Source organism: Aethalodelphis obliquidens, unplaced genomic scaffold, assembly GCF_003676395.1.
Source record: "Aethalodelphis obliquidens isolate GAN/ISIS:26980383/991018 unplaced genomic scaffold, ASM367639v1 scaffold42, whole genome shotgun sequence".
Lineage (NCBI taxonomy): Eukaryota > Metazoa > Chordata > Mammalia > Artiodactyla > Delphinidae > Aethalodelphis > Aethalodelphis obliquidens.
Genome location: NW_020837986.1, coordinates 16,620,707 through 16,637,305, shown reverse-complemented (window position 1 = coordinate 16,637,305; position 16,599 = coordinate 16,620,707). Strand labels below are relative to the sequence as shown.

Here is a 16,599-nt window from a genome sequence, read left to right as displayed (position 1 = left end):
GTAATATACCATAAGCATTTCTATGTCTCTAAGAGCTCCCTCAGAACTTTTAGAACCTTACTCAGAGCTCAGCCCACAACAGTATCTGTTGGGTGTCTACAAAGAGAAAGAATTACCGAGTCAAAGGGTCTAAATGATGGCTTTAAGGCTCTTAATCCATATACCAATTTGCTTTCCAGAAGAGAGATGGTGACTTGAAATCCCACCAATAGAGAATGAAAGGGTCCATCCCACCTAACCCCGCCAACAAGGAGAATTACCAGTCCTACTTTAGTTTTGCTAATTTAATATGTGAAAGTGATTTTTTTAACCTGTGGTTTTGAGCTTCTCTTATACTCCTGAGGTTAATCATTTTTCCTATGTTTACTTGCATCTTTTGCTTTTCTTCATATGCTCCTATCTTTTGCCCAGTTATTGTTCAGTACCACCATCATCTCACTCAGTTAAAGCCTAACTCCTTACCAGGCCCTGTGCAATCTGTTCCACACACACAATCCCATCCGATGAACAAACGTCTCATGTATTACAGATGGTCCCCGACTTACAATGGTTCAACTTACAATTTTTTGACTTACAGTTTTTTGACCTACAATTTTTTGACTTTACAATGGTACAAAAGGGATACACATTCAGTAGAAACTGTACTTAGAATTTTGACCTTTTCCCAGGCTAGCGATATGCTGTTGATACTCTCTCACGATGCTGGGCACCAGCACAAAGCTGTAGCTCCCAGTCAGCCACACGATCACAAGGGTAAACAACCAATACACGTACAACCACTCTGTACCCAGACAACCTTTCTGTTTTTCACTTCCAGTACAGTATTCAAAATTACATGAGATATTCAACATTATAAAGTAGGCTTTGTGTTAGATGACTCTGCCCAACTGTAGGCTAATGTAAGTGTTCTGAGCACATTTAAGGTGGGCTAGGCTAAGCTATGATGTTCGGTAGGTGAGGTGTATTAAATGCATTTCAACTTACAATATTTTTAACATACAATGGGTTTATCAGGACATAACCCCATCATAAGCCAAGGAAGATCTGTACTCTCTTCCTTTCACTGGCTCAACCCCAGCCACACGGGCCTCTTTTCTTTCCTAAAGCACATACTTTTGGGCTGATGACTATCTCAAATGCTCATTCATTATGACCTAGCAATTCTATTTCTTAGTAGAAGAAACACTTGCTCACATACACAAATATATAAGAATCCTCACCGCAGCACTATTCAGAATGAGAACAGGTTGAAAACCACCTAAATGGTCATCTGGGAGCTGGATGAATGAGTCATTACATACGTTAGGTCTGCAGGACTGACAAGGCGCTCATCAAGGCATTCTGATGAGTAGGAATAAAAACAAGCTGCAAGACGATGGGCCTAGTATATGTGTACATTTATGTGTATTTATACAAGTGCATATAAAAATGAGTGGAAGAGCATATAAGCAGGGTGTGAGGAGGAAGAAGGGATGGGATTTTCATTCAACAAGTTTTCAATATGCAGGCAGAACTAGGGGTTGCAAAACGGTGAAGCATTTTCTACTATGCATTCAACTAACAAATACTAAGTACTTACTACAAGTGAGGCACTGTTCTAGGTACCAGGAATACAACAGTGAAGACGTCTCTGCCTTTACTGGAGTTCATGCCAGAGAAAGAATAAGCCTAGATACGAACCCCCAACCCCTGGCCCACAGGTGTGTATATATAATGCCAGGTAGAGGTAAATACTATGAAGGGAAATAAAACAGAGTAAAAGAACAGAAAGTGCTACTTTAGAAAGGGCATTTAGGGAAGGACTCTTGGAAGAAATGACATTTGATCATAGACCTAAATGAAGGTTTCAACCATCATCATGCTTTCATCAGTTTTATATACCAGAATCCCCTAAAATGATGAGGGGTAAGTACTTGCAAGAGCAGGGCCACCTAGAAACACGTATGTCAAAAGCAATCTTGCCGTAAGAAATACTGGCACAGTAAAGGACTGGGGGACTCAGTCACATGTAGGACACTCTTTGTTATCTTAGCATGAGCTTCAGGGTCAGAGACGTGAGCTCCAATTCTTGTTCCACAAGCCTGTGCATGTCACTGACATCTCTGAGCCTTAGCTTCCTCAAAAGCACAATGAAAGAAATCCTATCTACCTCACAGCAATGTAATGAGAAACTGTTAAAGCATGTGAAGGGCTTAAATAGCATCTCACACTAGTAGGTGCTCAATAAGAGATAGCTAATGGTATTTATTATTTATATGGTGGGGACATTTAAATGTATAGAACGAATGGCAGAATGGGTGGAGGGAGAAAGAATGGAGAGTCAGAAGGAGTGGGAGGGCCACCTGCACTAGATGACCACGTTGCTGGAGAAAGGGGATCAGCTTCCCTACTGTCAGAGAGACTTAGGCATTTGCTTCTTTTCACTTCAAAAACTTGTGACAGCTTCAGAATGTGCTTTTTCCCAGTGTGAAAATAAAACAACTGGTTTATGACAAAAATAAACTTTGTACAGAATAAATGAATATAAACCTCAACCCAGTGTGCAAGGCAATAGAAAGTGTGTGGGTGAGAAAGTGATGCTGCAGGCTTGCCGTTCAACTGTCACCCTGAGCTGCCTCCACCACCCTGTCCCCTGCCCCTAGGCAGGTAAATAAATGCAGGCTCAGTTTAGGCTGCAGCCAGCTGTTCAACTTGAGAAAATCAAGAACTGCTTGCCCTGGGGTTCTTCATAATCTTATATTGGAAACACAGAGTACCATTGTTTAGAACCATTTCTGAAAATCGCTGAACTGAAGATACTGTCTTAATTCAACATAACTGTCCCAGACAGATATAGGCTCTCTGAACACACCTGGGGCACAGTCTGACTTTCCCAACTACACTATGTTAAGTTTACATAGTTGGCAAATCCTCAGTTTGACACACCTCTCTCCTTGCAAAACTATACACACAAGGACAGGCAGATGTGGAAGGTAAGCCAGATTTTTAAAGTCAGGGTTAGGAGCCTGGGGATGGGTCCAAACAGCATCTATACTTCTGAGTGGTGAAGGAGGGTCCACAGCCACAAAAGAGGTGCCTGCCTTTGATTACCTGCCACAAACTGACCACGATTTCCATGGGGTGCTGGACAGGCTGACTCCCGCTTTCACAAGACTTCCTCTAACAGCTCTGCATCACAGCCTAAACAAATGTCTCACCAGTATTTGACTTTCTTAAAAATAACAACAAAAACCTCTAGAAGGAATAAGAATTTCCTCAGAGAGGAAAACTATTCTCCCTGCTCTATCACCACTACCACCTCTGCATCTCCCTACCAACAGATCTGAGCAGAGCGAGCAGGTACTCCACAAAGGTGCTGCACTTATGCATTTGTTGAAGTGAATGCACCACAAAGTCATAATGTTGTGCAGCTGGAAGAGACTTGCTCTAGTGGTTCTCAAATTTGTCCAGTAATGGAACTCTGTTTGTTAAACAAATTTTATTCAGAATTTCAGCATATAAAAGATAATGTGATCAACCAGTTCAGAGTCAAATTAAACTTCATGGACTGCAATACACCCAGAGAAAACACAGTACAACACCTTCATTTTAGGCTTCAGAAGATGAGGACTAGAGTGCTTAAATGAACTATTCAGACTCATGCAGAGCCTTGGGCAGAACGCAGATTAAAAGTCCAAATCTTCTGAATCCTGTGTGGCTCTCTTTTTCTTTATTTGGCTGAACTATCTGCCGCCAGGCTCACTCCACTCTGGGCCCCCAGCACATCACCACTGGGTTGATTCCTCTATCCAAAGTCCTCCTGACCCAACAGCACTCCTCAGCTCCCCATCTTGTGACATTGCCTTATGACCTAAACAGTTATTTTCAAATTCTTCTGCACATCAATGCTTCAGGGGTTCTGTGTTTCAGGTAAATTTCAATTATTAAACATACATTATCTCACTATGATTTTAGAAAATGCACACTCAATTATGTCATAGGTTAAATTTTAACACAATCAATGCATTAATTTATACATTTCAGTAAATAAACTTTTTTATAGAAGCTTAAAAATCCTCCTGTTGTCTGTACATATACTGTGGCTTCTCTCAAAAGTCACTGACTGAAACAGTTATACCCTTCTGCTTGTTTTGTGGTTGCTGTTGGTTCACATGTCTGCTCATTAAATACACAGTCTGGGTGAACTACAGGGTTATGCATACCCTCTGGGCAGATGTTCCCACAGGGCTATTGGCAAGCTGATTCAAAGTGCCTGGCACATAAAGAGAGGACTCCATGGGTTTTGATTAACAAATGCAGTATCAAGTAAACCTCCAACAAGTACTATTATCATGATAACATCATACTACAGATAGTTTTTGTGCTGTGTTAAAGTTTGGGGTGCCTCTTGCTATAAGACAAGGTATGAGTCAAATTCTGGCATAAAGATGTATATGCCCAACATGTAGCCAATATTTTGATGCTTAGCATGGCCTATCCACGCTGTTCTTTGGCCCTCTAAGTGAATCTCTAAAACCCAGAAAATGGCCTTGGTTCTCAGTTCAAAGACATGTTGCAGAGATTTCTAAGCCAAAGGGAGTGGAGAAATACAAGGGCACATTAGTTCCCTGATCTCAGCTGTCCTTTGCCTCCTCATGTTCTGTTCACTCTCTGTTATCTCCTCACCTACAAGAGACATCAACCAGCCCCATGTGAGGAATACAAAAAATATTTGTTAAATTGATTTCTTTTAAAGTCAGGGAAATCAAATATTTGAGGGAAAGAAATCCAGAAAGTCAGCTGACAACTATGACTCTCTAAGGATACGCATTTTAGAAAAAATATATTTAAAAAATCCTCTATCAAGTAAAAGGAAGAAAAATAAAACAGTTTTGAATTTGCATGTGGTCAAAAATATAATAAACAACACAGCTACTTACTGTTAATAAAAAGTAAAATGTCAAAACAATTCAGAGCACCCCATGTATTTGGTGTTAAGCTGTTTAACAACAAACACAGAATATACTGTAGAAAAAAAATCACAACACGTAACTGGAATGTTCCTCATTCTCCACAGGTAACCACTGTTCATTTTATGTATACTCTTCCAAAACTTTTCCCTCACCCATATTAAGGTATATACATAATTACACATCACACACACACACACACACACACACACACACACACACACACAGAGCTATATCTGAATTCAACAAATAACTCCTGAATGCCTATGCAATGAAGAACACAACAAGGATCAAGATAAACATGGTTCCTGATTTAATTTTTCACAGAAATAATATATTCGATATATTGCTCACAAAACATTTTTAGATGTAAACTTCACCACCACCACAAGAAGTAGGTAAATTTGATACTACTATCACAACTTTATAGATCAGGAAACTAAAAAGAGAGGTCAAGTACTCTGCCCAAAAACTCACCCAGAAGCTACAGGAAACCAAGTTAGGACTAGCACACAAGTGATAGGACTCCATAACTAGTACTCTTTCCATGAAGTAAATGTTTTAAGTGATAAAAAAGGTGAATCCAGTAAGAATACAATCTAGGAGATACATAAATGCAGAAATCAAACAATGGTTAACCAGTATTTATATGACTGAGCTTACCTAAAGGCAGCAACTAGAGGTGCGTAAATTGAGTCCCCATCATAAACATATAAATGGTCCCAACTACACTCTGTAGCAAAATGATTGAAACGAAGTCTCATTATTCTATTTGGCCTGAAAAGAACAGAAAAAAGTAATTTATAATAATCATAATCACTATAAAACATTTGAGAAAAAAAATATAGATTTTTAAAGAATTTATATATAAAGAAGAAATTAATAGTATGTAATCAGTACTCCTTCACTTGTCAAAGATTTCCTTAGTACTTTCTATGTGCTAGAGACCACTAAATATGCAATGGTAAACAAAATAGACATGGTCTATGCATCTTTGGGCCTTATAGTCTATACAGTGGCCATTCTTTACCAATCCATCAGCCTTTCTTATTCAACTTAAGATTTCATACTACATCATTTTACAAACACACCTGCCAATCCTCTAAACTCACCTGCCCCTCTGCCTTTTCATGGAACTCCCTGGAAGAAGCCCTGGTATAGAGAAAACCAAGCCATTTTGGAGAAAGTCACAACATTGGGTAGGCTGGTTCCAATACTGGTGCTTCGATTCTGCCAGCAGTCCTACTACTAGTTCTCAATTTCTATTTCAGACCACCCAGTCCCACCTCCCTGCTTATGCTCAGCACTCAGACAAAAATTTCTCAAATTCCCACTTTCTAAAATAGATACATCTACCTACTTTTCCTTCCATCTCTCAAATATTTAACATCTCCGTCTCATCTGAAACTTCCAAGTCCAGACTTAAATCTCTTTAAGTATCACATATTTTACAAAAAACAACAAAACACAAAAAACTTTAAATCCCAACTCTCCTTCCAGCTACTATCAGACCTATCCCTTTCTCCTCTGAAACTCCTCAGGAGACTTCGGTTTTCTCCATTTCCTCACATCCCACTCACCTTTTCACTCTCCAACCTGGCTTTAGGCCAAAGACTCTACTCCAAAAGTTCTTGGTAATATCAACACCATCTATATACTGGTGATTCCTAACTATATGTCTCCAGCCTGAACCTTTCATCTACCCTATACTTCTTGTCTAACCAAACAATTAAATAAATACATAAACAAGTTAACTCACATGGTGATGAATACTGGGAAGAAATTAAAGGAATGTGATGTAGTAGTACAACAGGTGGTGGGGAGATACCCCAGAAAGTTTTGGAAAAGATCAGAATGGCGAGAGATAAGCCATGTGAAAAGTCTGGGGGGACAATGTTTCAGGCAGATAGAATAACAGTCTTAAAGTTTTAGACTTTAGAAGTTGATGTGTCCAAGCAACGTGAAGAAAATCAGCATGTCTGAAACATAGCAAACAGAAGGAATAAGATAAGAAGTGAGTGAGAGGTGGGCAAGGGGCAAAGGTAAAAACCGGAGGCCAATTTCAAGGCTATTACAGTGGCCCAGGAAAGAGAGGATGGCTGGTGGTTCTTAAAATAACTGTAGAGTTGAAGATGAAGAGGATTGGGGAGATATTCTTGAGGGGAAAACTGATAGAACTTACTGACAGGCTGAATATGTGGATAAGGAAACGGAGGATTTGAAGTTTTTTGCTTAGTTTTATGCTTAGGCTGAGGTGGAGCAACCACTGACAGCACACTCAGAGCAACAGTGGAGAAGGACATCAGATGGGAGTGAACTGGTAGAAAGGGCAAGGGCAGACAGCTCCTTAGAGCAGCAGTTCTCCGAGTATGGTCCACACAATGCCAGGGTCCCTGAGGCCCTTTTAGGAGGTCCAAGAGGTAAAAACTATGGTTATTTAGACTTGGATATCTGGTAGATATTTTCTTGAAAATGAACAAAGCAAGCCTGTATTTGTTGCCAAAGAAAATATAAGCTTTCAAGCAATAATGAGTTTTGGAAAATTTGTACCTACCACCCAGATACAACTTCCCAATACTTAAAATTTTCTGATGAGATTGATGGTGATTTTTAACTACGGTGATGTTTTAAATTTCATATAATGAAATATATCGACATCTGGAAGACCTGCATAATTCAGTGAACCAATATTTTCCGAATGTTACAAAATCATGCATGGGTTAAAGATCTATTTAAAGTACAAGAAAACCAATTAAAAAATTTTTTTTAATTTTTGGCCATGCCACACGGCATGTGGTATCTTAGTTCCCTGACCAGGGATCGAACCCATGCCCTCTGCAGTGGAAGCGTGGAGTCTTAACCATTGGACCGCCAGGGAAGTCCCATAGAAAACCAGTTTTAACTTAACAAGTTCTAAAAGTTCATTAGGATCATTTCAGATTCCACACTGCAATTCAGTTTTAAGAAATTACCACTTGTCCAGTTTTGGTCCAGTCTTCTAAGACTGTCCACAATTATTTTAAAGGGTTATTAATGGTTGCAATGCGAGTGAATGCATGTGACACTTTCTGCAAGAAGCTTTTAAGAAGCAGGTCTGCTTTCTCCGTACTTCCTCCTTCCCCTCCTGCTGGCTGCAGTTAGCCAACAGTGAAGCTAATGAATGAATGGCAGAGCTTGGGTCCTACTACCAATGGGAAGAAAGCTGCCTGCTGACCAGGAACACCTGCCTTGGAACTGTTATGTGAGGAAGAAATAAACTTCCATATGTTAAATCACTAAAAATAGTAAATAAATAAATAAGTAGGCCTATTAAAATCTCTTCCCTTCCCTACTACATATTCAAGTGAAGTCTAATCTTCTTCATATACCTCAACCATAATAAAATATTGTAACAGTTTTTTAACTATTACAACTGAAAATATACAAATTTCTGGTGTGTATAATTCATTTGCAAATCAACACAGAAGTTTTTTTCAATTAACATTGAAGATTAAGAAAAATAAGAAAATCAAATTCACTTGTCAAAGTAAAGGTTACCAAATAAAAAATATTTTAAGTTGCCACAGATTGTTAATTTTACATGTTGGAAAAGTAATCTCACAATGAGTTCTATCCTGAAGAAAAAAAAAAAAAAACTTAGCCATTACTACTTACTGTCCTTCAATGAGCCATGTGCACTTTGTTTTATATTTATAATTTCCAGGTCCATCTGTTATAAACCCAGAAGATCCAGTTAGTCTGTAATTCAAAAAATAAAAAAATTTAAATGCATCAAAATTTCATATATTAATAATATCTTTCTTAATTCTCAATACAATCCAAGTGGGTACACTGATGCATACTATGACCAGAAGAAAAAGACTGGATAGTTATACACAGATTACACAAATCTGGATGAAACAAATTCACGCCATATACTTAAGAAAAGGGGATACAAATACATTAAAAACAACAGGAATGAACAAAAACATACATCTTTCTAGCTGAGATGGGAAAATCACACTTTGTTTCCATACAAATGGCCACAAGAAGTTAGTTATAAATATCAGTTGGTTTTTAAAAAACAAGGCCACACAGTTACCATTACAAGTAAAATGTGTAAATGCAATAAATAACGCTGTGGCCAGCATAACTATGATGCGCAAGCACATCAATCCACAACACACAACAGACCCACCACAGCTATTTAGTTGCTTCTTCTGAAGTGGCAATCTACCACACTCTGTGAGCAGTGCACATCAGCACCTGACTTCCCACACACATGCCAAGCTTGAAGTTTATCAATATTTTTAGGTCTTGCCAATATGACAGGTACATCTTAGTATCTCATTAATATTTTTACTAGTACTAACCCTAATGTATGAAGATTCTCATGTGTTTTGGTCATTTGCATTTTCTCCTTTGCAAATTAAGACTCAATATTCTTTACTCACTTTGCTACCAAGTTATCTTTTTCAAAATAATGTTTAAGAGCGCTATTTATATTAAGAAGCTCCCATTTGTATGGTAAATGTACTATAAACATATTTTCTCAGTTTATGTCTAGTATATATTGTAGAAATATATACTAGAAATGTAGAAATTTTTAATATTTAACAATGCTATTTCTTTCCTCTTTGCTGTTTCCAGATCACTTTTCCTCCCTCTTCCATCAACAATGTCAGCCTTTCTGAAACAAATGCTCTCTTCTGGATCTGCCTCCCTTACTTTCTGAGTTATCTACTGACATCCCAATTACTCCTCTCCACCCACTCCAGATATCAGCATCTAGCTCACTGCCTTCCATTTAGCCACATCCAAGATGTCCCATCCAAAGCCCAGCCTCTCCATTTCTTAACTTCACCATTAACAATTTTTTCCTCTACCCCACTTTAGTTACCCACTCTTTTCAGCCCTGCTGTTAGGAGTGAAAACTCTACCATAAAATCTCCATTTAAAGCGACCTACACTCTGACCACCATCTTTGCTCTCTCTACTTCATTTAGCCTAATTCCCCCTCTCCAATGAATCTTCAGCCCCGACCTCCAATCCACACAACTATCACTTCTTTATGTTCATCACTCACACATTTCACTTTCTCACTTACCTAGGTATGATTCCAGGGTCCATCGCAATTATCATCCCCTGCAAATCTCTTGACTTCTTTGCATTCTCTCTCTCTCTGCTGTACTTGCCTGATATAAATGTCTCTGTGTCTTACTCCCCAACATCCATTCCATTCCCAAAATATTAGTCTAAGCCAATCATGGTTTCCTGTGCCCCTTGCCAATTAGAAATGTGTATTAGTTAAGATTAAGTTCTAATGCAACTGACAGAAAAACCTAAATAGTAATGGCTTTAACCAAGATATAAAGCCCTGGGCTTCCCTGGTGGCGCAGTGGTTGAGAGTCCACCTGCCAATGCAGGGGACACGGGTTCGTGCCCCGGTCCGGGAAGATCCCACATGCCGCAGAGCGGCTAGGCCCGTGAGCCATGGCTGCTGGGCATGCGCGTCCGGAGCCTGTGCTCCGCAACGGTAGAGGCCACAACAGTGAGAGGCCTGCGTACTGGAAAAAAAAAAAAAAAAAAGATATAAAGTCCAAACATAAGCAACCTGGAGCACATAAAGCATTTCTATGCTCATCAGGGAGCTAATTAATGTTCTGCCATCTTGTTGCTCCGTCATCCTCAACATGTGCTTCCACCTCATAATCCAAGATGGCTGCACAAACTCCAGTTATTATTTCCATATTCTACACAGTAGGAAGGAGTTGAAAGAAAACAAGGTACATACCCCTGCCCTCTAAGTCAAACATGACAATTCAACTTACCCCCTAGCCAAAAATTAGACATACCTAAATGTACAGGGAGGCTGAGAAATATAGCCATTATCCCAGATGACCATATACTCTGTGAAAAATCAGGACTCTTTACTAATGAAGAGAAGACTACTACTTCTGTCACAGCATGTAATCTAATCTTAGATGTGAGGGGAAGTCTGATGGAGGGTTTCTAGGAAATATTTCCTCATTCCTAGCTACGACACCTAGATCTCCTCTTCAATAAGACTTGTTGCCAGCTGCAGAAATGAGTGTGGTCAACAGACAGCATCCAGCTGTCAGTTCCATTGGAGCTGCCTTGCCCTAGGTCATGCCCTTCCCAGCACAGCCCACACAGAGTGGGTATAAAGGCTGGGCATTTTTCAGTCTAACATGGGACAACTCTGGCAGGCAATCCTTACTCCAGAACTCTCCTTTGTCAGGCCTGCATTGAAGCTCAACTTCTTCCTTTGCCCAGTTCTGCTTCCTGCCCCTTCCTCTCACAGATGCTATAATTAACTTGTACCCCAAACTCCATTTCAGAAAATGCTTCCAAGAAACCCAGCCTATGACAGACAGACATCCAAAGAGACCATCCTTCTTCCTCTGGACTTTGCTATGTTTGGATTTTACTTCAGCCATCACGCTATGAGTCTAAACACAAAGCCAACACCAAGGATGACAAATCAAAGGAGTGCCAAGGTCCCTGAAGAGCCACACCAAACAGCCACAGAGACCACCCCAGGTTTACAGGTAAATAAATTTCCCAGTAGTTCAAACAGTTTTGTGGCTTTCTACTATGCTTCTTTTGTTTCTAAGAATTTCTACAGACTTCACATGGACATGTTCAGATATTTGCAAATCTGCATCCCTTTTGGAGAAAATATAGGTCAATTTTGAATATTTACTTCATATCTTTAAACATACACATTTACATAATTTTACAGGTAGTGAATAGATATGATCAGACAGGCTTTTTTGGGTCAACTAAAGGACAATTCTCCCTTGTCCACTGATCTCCCCAAGCACTCCACCCCTTCTCCCCACCAAGATAAACATTTAACAGAATTTCCATCCTGTTCCGCTGATCTATATTTCTGGTTTTGTGCCAATACCATACTGTTTTCTTAATGGTAACATTTATATATTTTTTAGTTTATTATTTATTTTTGGCTGTGTTGGGTCTTCGTTGCTGCACGCAGGCTTCTCATTGAGGTGGCTTCTCCTGCTGCGGAGCACAGGCTCCAGGCACATGGGCTTCAATAGTTGTGGCACACGGGCTCAGCAGTTGTGGCTCACGGGCTCTAGAGCACAGGATCAGTAGTTGTGGTGCACGGGCCCAGCTGCTCTGTGGCATGTGGGATCCTCCTGGACCAGGGCTCAAACCCGTGTCCCCTGCATTGGCAGGCAGATTCTTAACCACTGTGATACCAGAGAAGTCCCCATACTGTTTTGATTACTGTAGTTTTGTTGTATAGTCAGAAGTCATGGAGCCTGATTCCTCCATCTCTGTCTTCCTTTCTCAAGATTGCTTTGGCTATTTGGGGTCTTTTGTGTCTCCATACAAATTTTAAGATTTTTTGTTCTACTTCTGTGAAAAATGTCATTGGTAATTTGATAGGGATTGCAATGAATCTGTAGATCACCTTGCGTAGTATAGTCATTTTGACAATATCGATTTTCCCAATCCAAGAACATGGTATATCTTTCTGTCTGTTTGTGTCATCTTTGATTTCTTTCTTCACTGTCCTATAGTTTTTGGAGTACAGGTCTTTTGTCTCCTTAGATAGGTTTATTCCTAGGTATTTTACACTTTTTGATGCAATGGTAAATAGGATTGTTTCTGTAATTTCTCTTTCTGGTCTTTCCTTGTTAGTGTATAGAAATGCAAGAGATTTCTGTGTATTAATTTTGCATCCTGCAACTTTACCAAATTCATTGATGAACTCTAGTAGTTTTCTGGTAGCATCTTTAGGATTTTCTATGTATAGTATCATATCATCTGCCAACAATGAATTTTATTTCTTCTTTTCCAATTTGGATTCCCTTTATTTCTTTTTCTTCTCTGATCACCGTGGCTAGGACTTCCAAAACTATGCTGAATAGAAGTGGCAAGGGTGGACATCTTTGTCTTGTTCCTGATTTTAGAGAAAATGCTTTCACCTTTTCACCATTGAGTATGATGTTAGCTGTAGGTGTGTCATACATGGCCTTTATTATGTTGAGATATGTTCCCTCTATTACAACTTTCTGGAGAGTTCTTATCATAAATCGGTGTTGAATTTTGTCCAAACCTTTTCCTGCATCTACTGAGATGATCATATGGTTTTTATTCTTCAATTTGTTGATGTAATGTATCACAATGACTGATTTGCGGATATTGAAAAATCCTTGCATCCCTGGGCTATATCCCACTTGATCATGGTGTACAATTGTTTGAATGTACTGTTGGATTTGGTTTGCTTGTATTCTTTTGAGGATTTCTGTGTCTATGTTCAGCAGTGATATTGGCCTGTAATTTTTTGTGTGGTATCTTTGTCTGGTTTTGGTATCAGAGTGATGGTGGTCTCATAGAATGAATTTGGGAGTGTTCCTTCCTCTGTGATTTTTGGCAATAGTCTAAGAAGGATAGGTGTTAACTCTTCTCTAAATGTTTGATAGAATTTGCCTGTGAAGCCATCTGGTCACGGACTTTTGTTTGTTGGAAGTTTTGTTTGCTGGAAGTTTTTAGATCACAGTTTCAATTTCAGTACTTGTGATTGGTCTATTCATGTTTTCTATTTCTTCCATGTTCAGTCTTGGAAGATTATACCTAAGAATTTGTCCATTTCTTCTAGGTTGTCCATTTTATTGGTTGCTTATGATCCTTTGTATTTCTGTGGTGTCATTTGTATTTGAGACCTCTCCCTCCTTTTCTTGATGAGTCTGGCTAAAGGTTTATCAATTTTGTTTACCTTTTCAAAGAACCAACTTTTAGTTTCATTGATCTTTTCTATTGCTTTCTTCATCTCTATTTCATTTATTTCTGCTCTGATCTTTATGAATTCTTTCCTTTTACTAACTTTGGGTTTTGTTTGTTCTTCTTTCTCTATTTGCTTTAGGTATAAGGTTAGATTGTTTATTTAAGATTTTTCTTGTTTCCTGAGGTAAGACTGTATTGCTATAAACTTGCCTCTTAGAACTGCTTTTGCTGCATCCCATAGGTTTTGGATCGCCCTGCTTTCATTTTCATTTGTCCCTAGGTATTTTTTGATTTACTCTGATTTCCTCAGTGATCCATTGGTTTTTTAGTAACACTCTTTAGCCTCCACATGTTTGTGTTTTTTCGGTTTTTTTCTTATGGTTGATTTCCACTCTCATAGTGTGTGGTCAGAAAAGATGTTTACTATGATTTCAATTTTCTTAAATTTACCAAGGTTCACTCTGTGGCCCAGCATGTGATCAATCCAGGTGAATGTTCCACGTGCACTTGAGAAGAATGTGTATTCTGCTGCTTTTGGATGGAATGCTCTATAAATATCAATTAAGTCCATCTGGTCTAATGTGTCATTTAAGGCCTGTGTTTCATTACTGATTTCCTGTCTGGATGATCTGTCCACTGATGAAACTGGGGTGTTAAAGTCCCCCACTATTATTGTGTTACTGTCAATTTCTCCTTTTGTGGATGTTAGTATTTGCCTTATATATTGAGGTGCTCTTATATTGGGTGCATATATATTTACAATTGTTATATCTTCTCCTTGGATCATTATGTAGTGTCCTTTGCCTCTTATAACATTCTTTATTTTAAAGTCTTTTTTGTCTGAAATGAGTATTGCTACTCCAACTTTCATTCCTGTTTGTGTGTAATACACTTTCCATCCCCTCACTTTCAGTCCATAGATCTGAAATGGGTCTCTTGTAGACAGTAAGAGTCTTGTTTTTGTATCCATTCATCCAGTCCATGTCTTTTGGATGGAGCATTTAATCCTTTTACATTTAAGGTTATTATCAATATGTATGTTCTTACTGCCATTTTGTTAATTGTTTTGGGTTTGTTTTTGTAGGTCTTTTTTCTTCCCTTCCTCTCTTGTTCTCTTCTCTTTGATTTGATGACTAACTTCAGTGTTGTGTTTAGATTCTTTTTTCTGTTTTGTGTGTGTATCTATTGTAGATGTTTGGTTTGTGGTTACCATAAGGTTTTGATATAGCAGCCTATATAAACGAGATGTTTTAAGTTGCTAGTCTTTTAATTTCAAATGTATTTCCAGTATCCTGCATTTGTTCTCTCCTCTTCTCACAATTGCTGGTTTTGATATCATATTTGTGTGCAGATGATTTCTTACCTTTACATATGTTTGCCTTTACCAGTGGGCTTTTTCCATTTGTAATTTTCTTGTTTCTAGTTGTGGCCTATTCTTTTCCGCCTAGAGAAGTTCCTTTAGCATTTGTTGCAAAGCTGTTGTGGTGGTGCTGAATTCTCTTACCTTTTGGTTGTTTGTGTGACAGCCTTGCTGGGTAGAGTATTCTTGGTTGTAGGTTTTTCCCTTTCATCACTTTAAATATATCGTGCCACTCCCTTCTGGCCTGCAGAGTTTCTGCTGAGAAATCAGCTGATGACCTTATGGGAATTCCCTCGTACATTATTTGTTGCTTTCCCCTTGATGCTTTTAATATTTTTTGTCTTTAATTTTTGTCAATTTGATTACTATGTGTCTCAGTGTGTTCCTCCTTGGGTTTATCCTGCCTGGGACACTATGTGCTTCCTGGACTTGGGTGACTATTTCCTTTCCCATGTTAGGGACATTTTCAACTATTATCTCTTCAAATATTTTCTCAGGTCCTTTCTCTCTCTCTCTTCTCTTTCTGGGACCCCTAAAATGAGAATGTTGGTGTGTTTAATATTGTCCCAGAGGTCTCTTAGACTGTCCTCATTTCTTTTCATTCTTTTTTCTTTATTCTGTTCCATGGCAGTGATTTCCACCATTCTGTCTTCCAGCTCACTTATCCATTCTTCTGCCTCAGTTATTCTGCTATTGATTCCTTCAAGTGTATTTTTCATTTCAGTTATTGTATTGTTCTTCTGTTTGTATGTTTAGTTCTTCTAGGTTTTTTTAAACATTTCTTGTATCTTCTCCATCTGTGTCTCCATTTTTTCCCCCACGGTCTTGCATCATCTTTACTATCATTACTCCAAATTCTTTTTCAGGTAGATTGCCTACCTCTGCTTCACTTAGTTGTTCTTCTGGGCTTTCCTCTTGTTCCGTCATCTGGATATATTCCTCTGCTGTCTCGTTTTGTGTGACTTTCTGTGATTGTGATTTCCATTCTGCAGATGGCAAAGTTGTAGTTCTTCTTGCTTCTGCTGTCTGCCCCGTGTTGGATGACGCTAAGAGGCTTGTGCAGGCTTCTTGGTGGGAGGGACTGGTAGCTGCCCAATGGGTCTTGGGAGCTGGGTCTTGTTCCTCCGGTGGGCAAGGCCATGCCAGGGGGTGTGTTTATTGGGCAGCTGTTTATTCAGGAAGACTTTAAGCAACCTGTCTGCTGATGGGTGGGGCTGTGTTCCCACCCTGCTGGTTGTTTGGCCTGAGGCATTCCAGTACTGGAGGCTACAGGCTGTTGAGTGGGGCCAGGTCGTAGTGAGAAAATGGCAGTCTCCAAGAGGGCTCACGCCTATGAGTCCTACCCAGAACTGCCCCTGCCAATGTTCTTGTCCTCTCAGCAAGTCACAGCCACTCCCTGCCGCCTCTGCAGGAATCCCTCCAATACTGTCAGGTAAGTCTGGCCCAGTCTCTCATGAGGCCACTGCTTTTTTCCCTGGGTTCTGGTGCGCACCAGATCCTGTGTATGCCCTCCAAGTGTGGAGTTTCAGT

The 16,599-nt window shown here is 39.3% G+C and overlaps 1 protein-coding gene across 4 annotated transcripts in view; it reads right to left on the bottom strand.

Annotated features, from left to right (window-relative positions):
* The window catches only part of ATRN (attractin), a 175,890-nt gene that overhangs the window by 118,501 nt on the left and 40,790 nt on the right, over nucleotides 1–16,599 (bottom strand). For all 4 annotated transcript variants that reach the window (XR_003427214.1, XM_027078799.1, XM_027078800.1 and 1 more), the window contains exons 2-3: nucleotides 8,604–8,687; nucleotides 5,613–5,726 (exon numbers count right to left, since the gene is read on the bottom strand). Coding sequence is in view for 3 of the 4 variants with exons in the window: in XM_027078799.1 (XP_026934600.1) it covers nucleotides 5,613–5,726; nucleotides 8,604–8,687 (198 nt within the window). In the remaining variant the exon portion in view is untranslated. The remainder of the gene's footprint in view (nucleotides 1–5,612; nucleotides 5,727–8,603; nucleotides 8,688–16,599) is intronic.